Source organism: Acanthisitta chloris, unplaced genomic scaffold (assembly GCF_000695815.1).
Source record: "Acanthisitta chloris isolate BGI_N310 unplaced genomic scaffold, ASM69581v1 scaffold12280, whole genome shotgun sequence".
Taxonomy (NCBI): Eukaryota; Metazoa; Chordata; class Aves; order Passeriformes; family Acanthisittidae; genus Acanthisitta; species Acanthisitta chloris.
This window is the reverse complement of record NW_008652317.1, coordinates 45,910-62,681: the sequence shown is the minus strand read 5'-3', so window position 1 is coordinate 62,681 and position 16,772 is coordinate 45,910. Positions and strand designations below refer to the sequence as shown.

General features: G+C 35.1%; 1 protein-coding gene across 3 annotated transcripts in view; it reads right to left on the bottom strand.

Moving 5' to 3' along the window:
* The window catches only part of MYO6 (myosin VI), a 77,476-nt gene that overhangs the window by 47,497 nt on the left and 13,207 nt on the right, over positions 1-16,772 (bottom strand). For all 3 annotated transcript variants that reach the window (XM_009076943.1, XM_009076950.1, XM_009076958.1), the window contains exons 4-10: positions 16,256-16,385; positions 15,156-15,261; positions 13,286-13,341; positions 10,955-11,052; positions 8,796-8,960; positions 5,295-5,375; positions 2,350-2,530 (exon numbers count right to left, since the gene is read on the bottom strand). In XM_009076943.1, coding sequence (XP_009075191.1) covers positions 2,350-2,530; positions 5,295-5,375; positions 8,796-8,960; positions 10,955-11,052; positions 13,286-13,341; positions 15,156-15,261; positions 16,256-16,385 — 817 coding nt within the window. The remainder of the gene's footprint in view (positions 1-2,349; positions 2,531-5,294; positions 5,376-8,795; positions 8,961-10,954; positions 11,053-13,285; positions 13,342-15,155; positions 15,262-16,255; positions 16,386-16,772) is intronic.

Below are 16,772 nucleotides of genomic sequence, written 5' to 3'. Positions count from 1 at the left end.
GCGTGATGGGCCCTGCTCTCCTGGAGATGGCTGAACACCTCCTGTCCTTGGGAAGCAGTGTATTAATTCCTTGTTTTGCTTTGTTTGTGTGTGCAGTTTTTGCTTTCTCTATTAAACTGTCTTTATCTCAACCCATGAGCTTTCTTAGCTTTTACTCTTCTGATTCTCCTCCCCATCCCACTGGTGGGGGAGTGTGTGAGCTGCTGTGTGGGGTTTGGTTGTTAGATGGGGTTAAACCACGACAAATGTATGACGTTATCAAGTAAGGATAACATCAACTCTAAAGGAATTAAAAATTTGCCTGGAAATTACTTCATGTAGTTAAATGGGAAGAGTCAGTCCTCAAAACACAAGAAAAATCCCAAAACAAACACAAGAATAACCCCACCTGAAAATTACACTTGAAATTCTGTATTTCTTGAACACTGTCCTAAACACAACACAGGCTGTTCAAAAGCCAACCTGCTTGTAGACAGGAAGTATCCCAAAATGCAGAAGTGTTAATACGTACAAACTCACTGTAGTGACTTAAACTTCTGAATCCTCTAATCCTCCAGGCTTCCTTGCTATGCAGCAGAAGTGCCTGGCACACCAGACTCCTGGCACTTGGGTTTTATTCAGATAACAGTATGTACATTTCCTAGGTAAACAGCCCAGAGACATGTTCCCTGCTGCTCTGCACCTTGGCCTCGGTGCCAGGGCTCAGCCAGCACAGATCTCCAAGCAAAATGCTTAAACACTTTAGTAATACCTAACATCTTTTTATATTTATTTCCTGTTGTTTGGAGTAAAAATTCATTCACAGTAAAATTTATTTCTGCAGGTAAGTGAAGTGACTCAAAGGGATAAATTACTAATCAAACACTGCTTGAATTCCTTAACTTTATAATGACATTATAAAAAATAAAATAAAAAGGAGAAAGAAGTACTTAAAAGTTTAAGGCTTTTGTGACTTGATTTTTTTTACTTAATCTTGGAAGCTCTGAAACACTCTCTGACCTGTAGTAAACAACTTGTGTTTGCTGTTTCCCTGGAAGCAGCAATAGAACTTTAGAGGGCCTCTGGTAAGAGACATACTGCCTGGAGCAGTTCAAATGCACACCCTGTGTGAATACATACGAGGTGAGAGCTGAATAAAGCCTGTATTTTCAACGAACATTTTAGAAGTTCAATAATTTATTTCAGAAAAAAAAATGTGTCTGGATTTCAATATTCAGAAAACATCAATTTTCTGATTACCTCTCCTTTTCTAAACCCAAACTTTCCTCACCATCTGTGCCCTCTTCTTGTCCATTTGCCTCCTGCTTCTCCACTCACACTTGCCTTGTCAGCCTGTGCCAACCTTAAGGTACCCAGTCTGAATTCAGCATTGGCCCTGCTTTGATCAGGACATATGGGACTAGAAACCTCCCATGACCTCTTCTGAACAGAATGGTTTGTACAGTTATGTTGTGATTCTGTGCTTGGGGTCAGGAGCTATCAAACCTGTAAGGCTAGTGCTCATTTAATTAAGCATTCAGAACACCTTTTAAAATGTTCTTTGGTATGCCCTTCCGAACAACTTTACCACAAGCTAGACAAGCAGGACCAATAGGAAACAGTTTCACTCTATCTTGCAACTCAAGATAGAGACCTATATACTAATCTTTTCTACTGGTTATATTTGTAGTACATCCAGACCAGGAGTTTCTTTCATCCTTCAGAAATACACAGACAGCAGTTCTCAACTTAGAGAGGCTGATTGGTAGTACATCCAGACCAGGAGTTTCTTTGATCCTTCAGAAATACATGGACAGCAGTTCTCAATTAGAGAGACTGATTACAGTAGTAAAACAAGAATAACCATTTCCAAAATACTGATTCTCCTTCCTCAGCCTTCCTGCACTAAGTCCCAGCTATGATTTTATTATCCTCAGCCTTCCTGCACTAAGTCCCAGTGTATGCTCACTCATCTTGTGAGCAATATCTTGAAATTAGGAAGTTTACACTTACCTAAGCTTTTTATGTAACTTTTTTCACCACCTCTCAAAACAGTAACGTGATGAACCCCAAGTAACCCAAAGTAACATGAACCCAAAGGACACAAAATGCCTCTTTTCTTTATATCAAACTCTGCACTGAACAAGTTCTTTATCAATTGCAGAGAGAGCCTATTTGTTTTCAGAGCATGTAAAGAAGTATAACTATAAAACAAATAGGTAAACTTGACTTCAAAATGTGGTGCATTAAGAGTGAATTAGCCTTGAACATAAGGCAGCTTTCTGAAGCCATAATCCACATGCAAAGGAAATATCTCTAATCCAGAGAAATTGTTTTCTGTAGAAACACTGAAAATGTGTTTCGTCTAACCTGAAGTACTCCCAGCTTCCTCGAAATCAATATTTCCAAGGTGAAGAACACCAGCCACTACTCTAAAAAGATCAAGTTTTTCTTCATCATCCAGTCCAATCTTTTTCATTGCTGTGCACATTCTTTTGAAATCTCCATGATCATCTAACAGTGGATCCTTCAAGGAACCTTCTTTAAGATACTATGAAACAAAATAAACCAAAAATTCAGTAAGTGATTTAAAGTAAACATTAGTAAATAGTTCCAGTCAAGAATAAACCATAACAAAAAAGCATCAAAAAGCATGCCAAACTAACTAGAAAGAGATTCGAGCTCTTCACACAATACAGGCTTTGCAAGTACCTTAATTTGTTTTCATTTGTGATACTTCGAAGTATGATCTTCAAACTTAAATTTCAAAGCAAACTTCTAACTATCTTCAGAAAGCAGAGGCTGGAGAACGTGACAGCAAAGGACAGGGGAATATGGCATAGTGAGCAGAGTGGTTAAGGGAACTATTGAAGCATTTATCCAAAGGAATCCTTCTAGCCCCAAGCAGTTGAAAGAAGACTGAAGTCCTTGTAATAGGATGACAGAATGACAGGCCATGGGAAAGGAGTATAGGACAAATCACAACTGGAAGAGTTATCCCTACTCTAAACAGATTTATTTAGAGAAATATACTAGTTAACATTTGCTAGTAATTAAGAAACAGAGAAGTTGTTTGCAGAGATCTGTGGGTTAGAAGAATACCAGCTACATTCTGTAATAGCAATTTAATATTTTGCTGTTTTTTCTAATTTAAATAATCAAAATTTATTTTAACTATAAACTGGTTTAAATAGTAGATAGTAACACATTGGCATGCAATCAAGAGACTACCTGAACATGCACAGACTAAGCTATGGTTTTAGTTATTTTTAAATGTTTTCAACTAAAAAGAATAATTAGCTGAATAGAAGCCTTGCTAATGTCAAATAAGCTAACACGATTTTTATGAAAACAAAACACCACATGCATCTGAAAAATTCACTTCACACAACATGTAGACACAGCAATAACATTAAACTACATGTTAATTATGTAAAATGATCACCTCATCTTCCTGATAAGGAAAACACAAAAATAATTGAAATATTAATTTACTATTCCAGCCACTCTTATTCAAATGAACAGTCTTATTATTTTTTTTTAAAATGAGAGAGCAAATACTAAATTTCTGATTTAGAAACCTGAACAATGCAATATGTTTCCTGTTTAAATGGCTAGACTAGGTTTAAATATCACTTAAATTTAATCGTTTACAAAGCCTTCAAATTGATAGAATCATAGAATCAGCTGGGTTGCAAAAGACTTCCAAGATCATCAAGTCCAACCCTACCATGGTCACCAGACCATGGCACTAAGTGCCACATCCAGTCTCAGCTTGAAACCTCCAGGGATGGTGAATCCACCACCTCCTTGGGCAGCACATTCCAATGCCTCGTCACTCTAGTTGTAACACACAAGTAATATGGCATCTTCTGTTCCAGTATTTCATGTCTTATGCATATTTTCATTATCACTCTCTCACTATGTTTTAGTTTAGACAAAGAGTTCAAATTAAGTCCTTTAGAGGACAATTTTGATGACAGAGCACCAGCCTGCAAATCACATCAGTAACAGAAGGTTGCACAGATTCATCTTGCAGTAGCAAGAATAGGTGAATGTTGATACTCAATGCCTACATAAATGAGCAGCTTCACTACAAAGCTTCATATAAGACAAATTGGGTAAACTGAGGCAAAATTTTCCAACCCTCTCCTAGCCCATGTGCTTGATGAGAATGAAATGCCTACCAGCTTTCTGCCTCACAGTAATGGTAAACCTGCATCTTTGTATCTCACTCTCCACCATCTCTGATTACAGAAAATAGCCTACATTTAATCAAAACAGATCAGGACTAAGTTCTCAGTGTTACAATATAAAATCACTTTACAATGTTGACTTGAGCAAAGGAAGTATCTATGCTGCCTCTCATAGTTAGGCACGAGCTTCAAGGTGAAGTTATCAAAGGTAAAAGAGATGGCAAGGTTATTTGGTGGAGAGGAGCTCTTGAGTAAAGTTATTTTTGTATTTTTTTCCAGATATATATGCACCTTGTCCTGCTACTGAATCACAAATATGACTTTGATTAGTATTAGAAATATGTTCCAGCTATACAAGTGAGAATTTCATACTTTAGGTATGAGTAGATGAGCAGAGTAGAAGTTTAATTAAATGTTTAAACAACTTCCAATTCATATGCACTATTAATTCAGATCAAATCCTCATGTTCACAAGCTCAAGGCTTTCCCATTTGTAGCAAAAATGCTACAAATTCTGCTCATTCCAGCTTTTAAAAATGTAAACAGTGATGGAGCAAGAGGAAATTAATGTTTTGAAGTTTGAAACTTTCTTCCAGGAAATGCCATGCTCTGACATAATTAGCAGTTAATAGCAAAGGGACAACAAAAAACATTAAAGTGTACAGTGCTAGAAGTGAGGTTGCACTACTGATTTAGAAACAGTTTGGAGATCACTTCAAAACTTCAGATAGTAAAAATGGCTCTGAAATATCCTACTTTTCTGGCCTCCTGACCTATTCCCAACAGTAGTGAGATTTCGAAAAAGAAAATTACAAAAAGTTTGGACAGATTTTTGTTTTCCACAGAAGACAAGCTGCATCATTAAGTGTTGCATTATTATAAGAATGAAAAGGAAACCATTTTATATACACTGTTCCATTTGGGATTTTATGATGCCTGTTAAAATGTATTTCTGGGACTGAACTCCAAAAGAGAATTCTGAATATAGCAGCTTTGACAGTACCCATTTCGACCCATAAAGATGTGTAAAATGAACATTTCATTCCACACTGTAAAATTTGAATCATTTTCAATTCTATATTAGTTAATAATATAAACTAACTGAAGACACAAACATACCTCAGGGCTCTTGCGATTTTGAGAAATCTGCTTGTCTGTTTCTTTGTTTGCAAAGAATCTGGTACAGCCTCGATTTAAATACTGCAACAATAAAAAAGGATAATGCTTATTTAAAGACAGAATTAAGGAAAACCTATGCTTTTATTTAAGGCTTGCACTACACAGCTTGATTTAACCACATGATACAAACAACATGGTAAATCTTCATCATTCTTTCCTTGAAAAAATATATCTATTTATCTACAAAATTTAAAAACTGCAACAGTAACAAACGTCTTTTGAAAGTGTCTCGATTTTGACAACTAAAATACTTTTTGACAGAGTGGGATATTCATTTTTTAAGTCACACAATCTTTTCTTAAATATTTGATTCTACTATTAATGGAGTCTGGGATTACAGAGAAGACAACCAGAATTAGGAAACAAAAAAATTAATTTTCTGTTCTATGTGTAATGCAATATTACTAATTTCTTCCTCACCAGTGAAATATTTCTAGAGGTAATAAGAGACATAGTGTATTAAAAAACCTGAATAATAGTAAAAGCTTATAACATGGTATAAGCAGAAGCCTAAGTCAGAACCTGGCTTTGATATCCATCTCATGTTGTATAGTAATTTCAGATTTACTATTCAGTAAATCAGACTGAATTTAGATTCACATAATGACTGTCCCTTTCAGCAAAACAGGATTGCCAGCTTTTTCTTTCTGATTTGTTCAGCTGAATGTAAGAACTCTGTCCAAAAGCTTGGACAGAGCCCTTTGTCTAAAGGAAGTGAACTGATTCTTTGCTCTCTGATTGAACAAAGAAGATGTTTTCAACTAGGTGGACACAGACAATTCTGCACTTTGATTAAAATTTATATGCAAAATTCTAAAACCCAAAACATTCTTCAAAGCATTTCTTAAAGCAGAAGAAAACTAGGTGACAAATTTAATATTAAAACAAAGTGACAACTGTTCAAAGTTAGCTTAGTGTTTAACAAAGTACTGTAAAGTTTTCTTTATCAGCCACTAAGAATGCAAAGCACAGAATATTTTAGACACAATATATGTCTGTATTACAGTATTAGTAACATGATCCCAGCAACTGGGGAAAAGTATAAAAGGTCATACTTTTCAAGAAGACAGTGTGCAAGTTTATCTGTCAGATAAGTCTGAGAAAGTGAAGCAGCATGGTATTCAACCATAATCTATGTAGGAGACATTGAATCACAAGACAATGGCTTTCATTTGAAACCTAAACACTCAAGTAAATTTACCTACTATATCTAGGAGAAATCATATTTTTAAAAGAACACAAACAGTTTGAGGTTATCATATAAAACACCTGAGTACCATTGCACGTCAGATAAGTCTGAGAAAGTGAAGCAGCATGGTATTCAACCATAATCTATGTAGGAGACATTGAATCACAAGACAATGGCTTTCATTTGAAACCTAAACACTCAAGTAAATTTACCTACTATATCTAGGAGAAATCATATTTTTAAAAGAACACAAACAGTTTGAGGTTATCATATAAAACACCTGAGTACCATTGCACTTGGGTGATTAGATAAAATTTTTTTTTTTGAGTGAGAGAAGGCAAGAGTTTTCACCTTACTACCAAACTGGTGATGGGAGTGTAAGATATGAATAGGCTTGGAAGGACCCTGAAAGGGAGAGCAGAAGTTTGCTTTGAAGAGAAAAAGAAGGCATGGTCTGGGAAATGATGAGAAACAGCTGTATCAGTAAAGCTATGCTGGCTGGATAAGAGTTCAGCATTCTTTTCTCAAGAAGAAAAAATCCCACCACAATAATCAAGATGCAACACACTGAGAAATTAAAAGATACTTTTAAAATAAAAGAAATTAGGTTGGAGTTAGTGAGGCAAACAAAACAAAATAGAGAAAAAACTTTGAGGAGGGAAAGAAAACAACAGGAAACATCACATTATTAGCCTAAATGACTAAACACAGTTCAGCAAAATCTGAATATGGAGAAGGGGAGAAGAAAGAAGGAAAGATGAAGAAGTTAAAAGTTAAGCTGAGATAATAAAAATAAAAATAATAAAGTGGAAAATTGGAGGAAAAGAATGCAAGAATTTATTGGTAAGACAGAAAACCAGCCTGTATGTGGGTGTGCTACTAGAAACATAGCACAGAATCAGGGTTAATCAGAAGAAACAACAATCTCAGAAAAGGCAAAACCCCAAAAAATAAAGCATGGAGAAAAGAAGGGAACACAACAAATCAGAAGCTGCAAGAACAGGCAGACTGGATTGAATTAAAAGGCCCATACTATCCAAGAGTTTATCTGTAACCACAACCTCTGCTCCAGCTGAGGATTTTACCGTTCCTTTCCGAGTCGGGATGACAAAACTGTGTATGCTATTTAGAAATATGGATGTATATTGCAGCATAACTCAATAATTCATTCTCCCTTCCTTTTCTAACAACCTCTAAAATTCTGCTCTGCTTTTTCCCTGCCACTGAGCGTGAACCCAACATTTTTAAATAAGCATGCACAATGATTCAAGTCATTCCCTGCTGGTTAAGTTCACTTTCATTTAGGTATAGTTAGGAGTATTACATTAAGCACTGGTTTTATTTACATTCTATTAGCTTCACCATCGCTTGAGTGACTGGACCAGTAACAGAGTGTGGAAAGATAACCAAAACTTGCAAACAATAAGTAATCCTCAGGAAAGAATAAATAAGTGAAGGAAAAACCTAAGAGGGAGGATCATGCTTAATGAATAGAAGTAATCTTGTCAGGAGGAGCTGAGCATGGACTTTGGGAGATAAAAGGGTAAGATTTCAACTGGAAGGTTTGGTGAGTCTTCTCTTGTAACCTGGAGTGATCGAGAAGGACAGAGGAGTATGATGAGAGGAACGAGAGAGGCACAAAACTGGAGCACTACAAATGACAGTCTGGAGTGTAGAGTATGACAGGAACAAGATAGAACAGCACAGAAAAGACAAGTAATGTGAAAGCATATGGACTGTAACAGAGAAATACAACCACCTGTGCACAGTAGTCTGCTCCTTGGTGCAAGCATAAGGAAAGAATTATTTAAGAGACACAACTATGGGACAACACATATATCTTCCTAAACATATTGTTGGAATGGGAAGAAACAAATGCAGATTTTAGGACTTAAAATACAAGTTACCCACAGAATAGTTAAGTCACAATCAAGAAATTCACACTTTACACCTCTAGAAGAGCCAGTAACAGCATTACTAGCTGCTGAGTATGCAATAGTACATTTTCTGGAAAAGCAAAGATTCCTAAATTTTAAGACAGAGAAAAAGTATAGGAAATATTCCAGTAAGGAAAAATGTCAGGGAGCTTAATTTCAAGAGCAAACAGGTCTAACAAAATAAAAATAATTCTAATCTTTGCAATAGGAATGAGTCTGTCAAAGATAATATATAGAGATTTTAATAAGATCTATATGAAAAATCCATGTTATGACAATATGAGGAGTTTTACAAACATTGGCTCTGATACTCACCCTAAAGTTGTCAGGAGAACTAAGATACAACTTTTCCCTAATGTCTTCTGGAGCACCAGCACAAAGCCTGTAAAAAATATGATAATTCCTCTCTTCTTTTCCTTGCACACAGATCCTTGATTTCTCCAGAAGGTAGTGTGATACAAATCCACCAACCACCGAGTTCTAGGAGGAAGAAATAATTTTCTGATTATCTGAATATTTTTTGGATTAGTTCAGGTTTTCAATTTACATTTGTCTGATCACAGCTTGCTCAATGGACACTGCTCCAAAGAAGATTAAAATACATCTATACCTAATATATATTAACACAGCTAAGAAACCACTGTTTAACATAACTTCTCCCCCAAGCTCATGTTTTGTGTATACATACAATCCTCTTAAAAGAAGAGTCTGTTTCACCCCAAAAAGCTAAAGTCCTTTCTAGAATACCAGCAGTTACTGCGAAGAGCATTGCTACAGCCTTACACATTTTGGATGGCAATGCTATTACAACCTTCTCTAGTTGCATTTCTCTGAGACTTGTAAAAAGGAAGGAAGGGTAAAAATTAGGCAAACACCTTAGGCAAACTATGAGATAACATTTTATTTCAAATATGGACACTTCTTATCTGAGACAGAAGTTACAGCAATTTTGAAAGCCATTTGTTATCTGGCCTACAATAAAATTCCCTGTGACTAGAGAAATCTTAATAGCAAGGAAATTCCTGAGCTTAATGGCCAATACAGCAAATAAGAAGGGCTTACTGTCTGACAAATTTGACTATGGTTATGCAGTTGTTCTCTCATTCAGGAGGTCTCAGTCTATACACATATTGCTTTGAGAACCCAGACCTAATAAGGTGACCACAAAGTGAGGTATGATGTCTTGTGAAACAAGAGGCTCAAATAAACAGGCTGATCTTGCAGTGGAAAGCTGAAACAAGCTTTTAAGCAGCTTCTGAAGATGCTCTGAGTGCTATTTGCTTCAGCTGAAGCAATTAATCCTAAACACCATGTAAGTGTTGACAGATCATGAATGCATCATTTCAACTGGAAATTTGGATCCTTTCCATGAGTATATTAACATGAACCAGACCAACAGATGAAGACTGTCTACCCAGAAAGGAATTTAGCTATTTATTATCTGAACTATTATCCAAAGATCTGAAGCTTAGTTACAAAACCAAGTTAGGAAAACTTAGAAAAAGACTGCAAGCTCAAGACCAGATGATGAGCTTAAATTCTGCAGGAAAAGAAACAAATTCTTGCAGTTCCTCTGTCCCCAGGCAGAAGGATGAGGTGGCATTTACACAATATCTAGAGAGATTATCAACAAAAGTCTCCAGCTTGGACATACTGGACAGTCATACAGTCACCCTTAATGGTGGAATGTTTGTATACATCCATGACCCAAACAAAACTACACTCGAACTAAGAAAACTTTTATTAATTTACACAGTGAATAGTATTTCTGTCAAAAAAACAATTCCTTGACTTCTGTCAATGTGTTACTATGTGAGGTCCCAAAATTTCATATAAATACATAAGAAAATCAATATTTCATGTAAAGTGATAATACATTTATATCTAATATGTGACTCAAACTTATTTCATGGAATCAAGGTTGGAGGAGATGTCTAAGATCATCAAGTCCAGCCATAACCTGCCACTCTGCTGTGACGTCTAAACCATATCCTCAGGTCCAGATGCCTCTTAAACACTTCCAGGGATGGTGATTCTACCACCTCCCTGGGCAACATATTCCAGGGCCTGACCACACTAACCATCAAAAACTTTTTCCTAACATCTAATCTGAATCTCCCCTGTCTCAGTTTATGCGCTGATTTAATTTGTGCATTAAAAGAATGCATGAATAGCTAACAGTGAGTTATTCTTCATATCTTCCTTTTTGCAATGAAGAGACAAATTTTTATCTTTTGTGGGTGAAAGTAATTTTCCTACTGACTTGAATCGCTGTTTTCCAGTAATGACACAATACTGTGTGGCTCTGGTTTTCCTCTCAAGGTGACAGAATACATATCAAATCTGTAAAGTAGGACAGTAGCTATTTGCTGCAAGATTAATAAGATCATTCACCCTTCTGCCAGTCTAGAATTTCCATTTTGGGTCAAAAAAAATAAAATTATCACTAGTTAGCTTTAACAAAATTTCAGTACCTTTTCATTGAAGTGAATTTCCACAAATTTCCCAAATCGACTGCTGTTATTGTTGCGAACAGTCTTCGCATTTCCAAAAGCTTCTAATAGGGGATTTGCTGTTTTTTAAAAAAAAAAAACCACAATTTTTGTAGTGTTAAAATTCAATCAATAAATTGCCAAAAAGAAATGGAGAACAAATACATACTAATTATTCAGTGAACTTCTTGGAAATAAGGTTCGGAAATTCAAGGATAAATATTACCTATTAGGAACAATCAGCTTTGCAAATTGTACTGGATATAGTGTGGTGGAATGTAAAATTAAATACTTAAATATCACATAGCACTGAAAAGTATTTGAATTGATACTGTAAGAAATTCAGAGAAAATTATGCAGTGATGTTCTGCTACAGTGAGTAAATAGGTAACTAAATGATACATAAACTATACGAGACAACACACAATTTGAGGCTTCCCAATTAGTCATTATTCATAAAATCTCAACTACCCACTTACCCCACAGACAAAAATGCCACTTAAATGTCATGCATGCAATGTATCAGATTGATTAGAGAATTAATCAAAAAAACTAAGTATTAGGAAGAGTGTGTTAATTTCAAGAACTACTCAAACCTGCCCTTTTAAATTAGGTCAATGAAGTGATTGAGTGATTTTATTTTTTACTGGCTGCTGTTTTCAAGCACCTTAGAGCTCATACAGAAAGAGTGGCAGCAAGCAATCTAATGTGCATAGATATGTATACATTCCTATATATACATTTACACATACACAAACATCATGCACAGTTTAAGCTGTTTGAAAATGCTTAGTAGTGATGAGTTACAAGGCCTCTGAAAGACTGCATTGTGATAGCTCTGAAGATCAAAGAAAAACAGTGTCCTGAATCATGGTAACAATAAACCATTGAAAATATCTGCAAGATATTTTAAGGCTTCTAGCTAAAAACAGGCATTGGAGACTAAGTGAGCATAAACTCAGATTTAAAACTCCACCAACCACCATCTGCTTATCTGTGCTCCTACAAAAATTAAAGGATGAAGGAATGACATCAATGCTTGGCTAAAGTATGGATGATAATGAATCGTTTAGTAGGACATCAGAATTAACTTTTTTGGTTTGGCTAGATTTTAATTTGTCTTAATACTTAAAGCTTATGAAAACATAAATATGACTTCTTAAGAGGTCTTTGACAACTGTTCAGGCATTTTATGTATTATTAAGTTCTAAAGGAAATATTATGAATAAAAACAAATTGCAAGAGGTCTTTCAGCTAGGTTGAAGGTTCCTCTAGTAATACACATGCCATAAGTGTGCTCATTAAAATCATGCCTAAAATACTTTAGAATTCATGCATCAGATGCTGCTCTAGATTAAAAAAACCCAAACTCTTTAAGGAATACCTACAAGTACTAATTAATTTGCATCAGGCATTATCCAACTCTTGGCCACTTTCTGAGTTCCTTTAGCAGACAGTGGATTTCACTAAAGAAGTGGTTAAACAAACCTACAGCAACAAGAGATTAAAGCCTGCAGTAGTTCTCTTGAATGATCCAGTGCTTTGAATTTGAAAACAGAAAAATTTAAAGCAAAAGAAGAAGTAAACAAGTTTTTCAAGAAAAGGACAGAGTCAGAAAATTTCAAAATAAGTTTACTATACGCTATAGAAAACTAAAACTGACATATGAGAAGTTATTAGATTGGTTGAAGGTTGATTGCTTTTGATAAAGTTGTATTTTCTCAAACACAGCTTTAGGAAGTGCATGCAACATTAAAGAGGCTCAACTGGATGATCAGCACAGTCTTTTCTGACCTCATTTGGGAGTCTATTATGAATACAGATACAATTAAAATATTAATCTAAGTTATGTGTTTTCTGACCAAAAAAAGAAAAAAAAAAGATGTAACAGAAAAGTTGACCCAGAACCATAATTTAAAACTTCTCTGCTTTATCTGACCTTGAGAACTTTATGGTGAGGAGGAGGAATTATACCTCCCTGTTACTAACAGATAGTAATGAAAACATATCTTGTCCTTGCAGATTTTATGCAACTTAAAATCTAATCTTGGGTACGTGTGTGTAAAGTTCAACTCAGGCACAAACATTTTCTAAATCAAGGACTGTATGATACTACAATTTAAAAAAAAAAAAAGTGAATTACAAATTTATTTTTCAGGATCTAGGATCAAGGTAAACTGCCTGTAAATTATGCCCTAGGAAGTCTGATAGTATTTCTATCCTAGCTTTTATTCAGTTGCTGTTGACTGACACTTCTGCAAATAAATTAAAAAAATGTTGGAACCTTTAGTTAAATGAAAGAAAATTCAATACCTTCTACAATTCTATCATCAATATCTTGGCCACTACCATAGGATTCTGTCAAATACCTGTAAAGCAAGATAAAAATATTGGTATTGTTCATGTCACTTCAGCTTACCTCAATTAAACAGGGTGATGGAGGCACAATATTTACTAATCATTTACTACAGGGAAAGCATATTGATTATAAGTTTCAAACACCAATACATTTTAAAAATAAATGCAATTTAACTCTTCTTTTTTGTTAAAACAAAAGTATTCTTGCAGGTTTCAACTTTTTTTCAATACACCAAGATCCATTAGAAATTCCTTTTAAATCTGCACATGGAAATTACAGTTTTACATAAATCTAATCAAACTATTACTGTACTATCTGCATTTATTAATAATCTTAGTAAACACATAAGGTTTCATGTGTATTTCTCAAATTTAGGACTGTTTCCATGCATACAATTTTTGAGCTCACAACTATCTGTGTTAATGAAAATCCCACATGGAGATGGTGAGGATAGGAAATTAAGGCAAGATCCAATTTAGCAATTGAAGAAAGAATTTGAAAATCAACCACAATGTACTTGCTCCAAAGTTTCCCCTGTGCACAGGGCATGCTTTCTGGAAATTCACAAGTAAATCTGGGACAAGTTAAAAACACTTCTTGCAAAACAAAAAACCCCACCAACTTTAGAAGAACTAACAGAGCTGAATTCGTACCTTTTACTTTCTGATCACACAAGGGTAAAATCTCCCAAGTTTTAAAACTCAGTTCTGTTTTGTACATGGACTCTATGGGGGCAGGCAGTGGGGACAAGCAACAGCAATGATATTTGCCTGTTGTGTAATCAGAACTTCCCTTGCTGAGCAGTGGAAGAATAACCTCCTTTGAGAGCATTCCTCAGGGGATATTCTCCCAGTGCCTGCTGTCTTTTTTTATGATTAGCAGGACCAAAGTTAGGATGTTCCCTATAAAAATTATTACCAGCACCTTGCAGTAATCTTTACAGCCATCTCTGAAAGGCTGCACAGGGGAAAAGAAGAGCAGTATGGACAGACAGTTGGGACAATTCTTCATGGGATGTGGAAGATAATACCTCTACTCTACAAAACACTAGAAAATACATGATGTCAGGGAAAAGGGAATTAAAGATTTATAGAGGGAAACAAGGACAAGAGGGGGAAGGGAGGGTATTCACTCTGCCCTGAATGCTTCCCTGCATAATCAGGCCACCTATGATATAGGTGTATTTAATGGAGCAATGCTCTCCTGTTACAGTGTCCAGAGTGATAAAAAGCAGTTAAGGTCTAACACTAACAAGTGGAAGCAAGGTTGATATGGCAATATGGCTTCCAAGTAGTTTAATATGCTTGATTTACCATCTGTCATACATGAACATCAATAAAAACCTTAATGCCATTATTGAGTCTTATTCAGTAAACTAGGGTAAAGTGTATTGAGGGCTAAAGTTAAAAACCCTGGATACTCAAGCAAACTTAAAAAAACTAAGACAGGAAAAATAGAGAAATGCACATTTATGGCAAAACCAACAGTGTCTTTCAAGATAGAGTCAAAATGTCTAGTTGTGGTTTTTATCTACCACAATTCCAGATGTGTAATACCAAAATGACTGCATCATAAACCTTAATAACTGCATGATATCACTACAGCTGGGTTAAGGTTTCTATGAGCATGTAGCTGTTCCCACATATTATCATGTCAGCATTTAATTCAATTAATTTCTTATAATGAAGTGCATGTAGAAGCTAATCAATATCTTACTGAATTGTGTCTTAAACCTACTGATACCTTACAGTTTGCTCTGTCTCTATGTCAACCAAACGCATCAAAACAAGAGATTTACATAAAATTTGGACCAAACACACAAACCTCAAAACAAATTTAGTGTTTTCTGTCTTGCCAGCTCCTGATTCTCCCGAGACTATGATGGACTGACTCATCTTGAGCACTTTCATGTCACGGAATGCTTTATCAGCTTAAAAAGAATGTGTTAAACATGACAAAAACTTTAATATTCAGCAGAATTATAAGCATAAAGTTAAGCTACAATGCAAAAATTAAAATGTAACATTTTCAGGAATGAAAAGTAAATCTTTACAAGTGAATGAATTACAAATTATTAAAGTGTGTTTCCCTTTAATTTATACTACAGCTATTCATCTTCCAACACTGACACATAAGAACTCAAAGTCTTTGAAAACAAAGACCTACTCAACTATATCCAGGACAAAGAAAACCAAAACCAACCACCTAGAACTAAATCTCTTGAAATAAATGTATTTACAAAATCATAAGAAATATTACTTTCATATGTTTTTAAATGGAAATTTTCAGTTGTACGTTGTAACAAATAACATCTGAGACAAGGAAAGTTGGGAAAACATCAGTTTCTTGTTATGCAACAGGTACTAAATCATGGATATTTATACTCTTGATTACAAAACAAAATGCAACACAATGAGAAGTTAACAAGATTTAACAAGTTAAAGCTTAATTGAAGTTTCCAATTATTTTTTTCTTTTAAAAAGTGACTATGGGTTTATCCCATAAATAACATTTCAATGTACTTTCTCTCTGTAACACAAGCTTATTAAAACAAACAGTGTATATGCTCTGGCAACATAACAAAATGCAAAGAAAATCACTAGACTGAAAGACAGTGCCAGTCAGTATTATGCCATTCTTCACTTGTAAAACCTGATTTCTTTTTTTTAATGGCTGCAAATTATATTTTCATTGCTTAGACTTAAAACACTGGAGGTGCAGAATAATCATGACAGGGTTGTTGGGGTTGCTAATTTCCAAGTTCTTCAAACTGCATATCAAAGATGAGAAGATTTGCAATTTTAGTGGTTTTATTTTATAATAGTTCAAAATAAATTAATTACTGTTACAGGTGGCAATTTATAGAAAACTGTGAAGTATTCAATGCTTACTTTGCAAAAGACAAATACAGGCTCAATACATACCAATAGCAAAAACATGTGGTGGCAAAGTTCCAAGTGATTTACCCTGGTAATTTTTAATAGTCTCTGAAGAATAAAACTTAGGTATATCAAAGTATGGATTCACTGCAATAAGAATGTTGGCTACATAGGTCTGTGATGAAAACAAATAACAGAAAACTATTAGTTACTATCCAACCAAGTGGTTAACCATAATTTTCTATTGAAGACTATAGCCTAAAATAAAATAACTACATTTACAATTTTCTCCAGCTAATGCAGATACAAGACAAGATATATTTTCAGAGTTCCTCTAATTATCTTCTCCGGATTTCTGTGAAATTCTCTTGGGGAAATTTCCTAACCACCAAGCTGTGAAGTATGTCCTGAATTTGACCTTTCTCCCAATCTCCTTTCAAATTATTTCCTGTTGTCTGAGTTACTGGATCAAGGAGAGGATGCCACAACCTCCTCCTCACAAGTGAATAAACTAAGCTCCTGGCTAGCATAATGCACTGTCCTCCAGTGAGGAGGATAACTT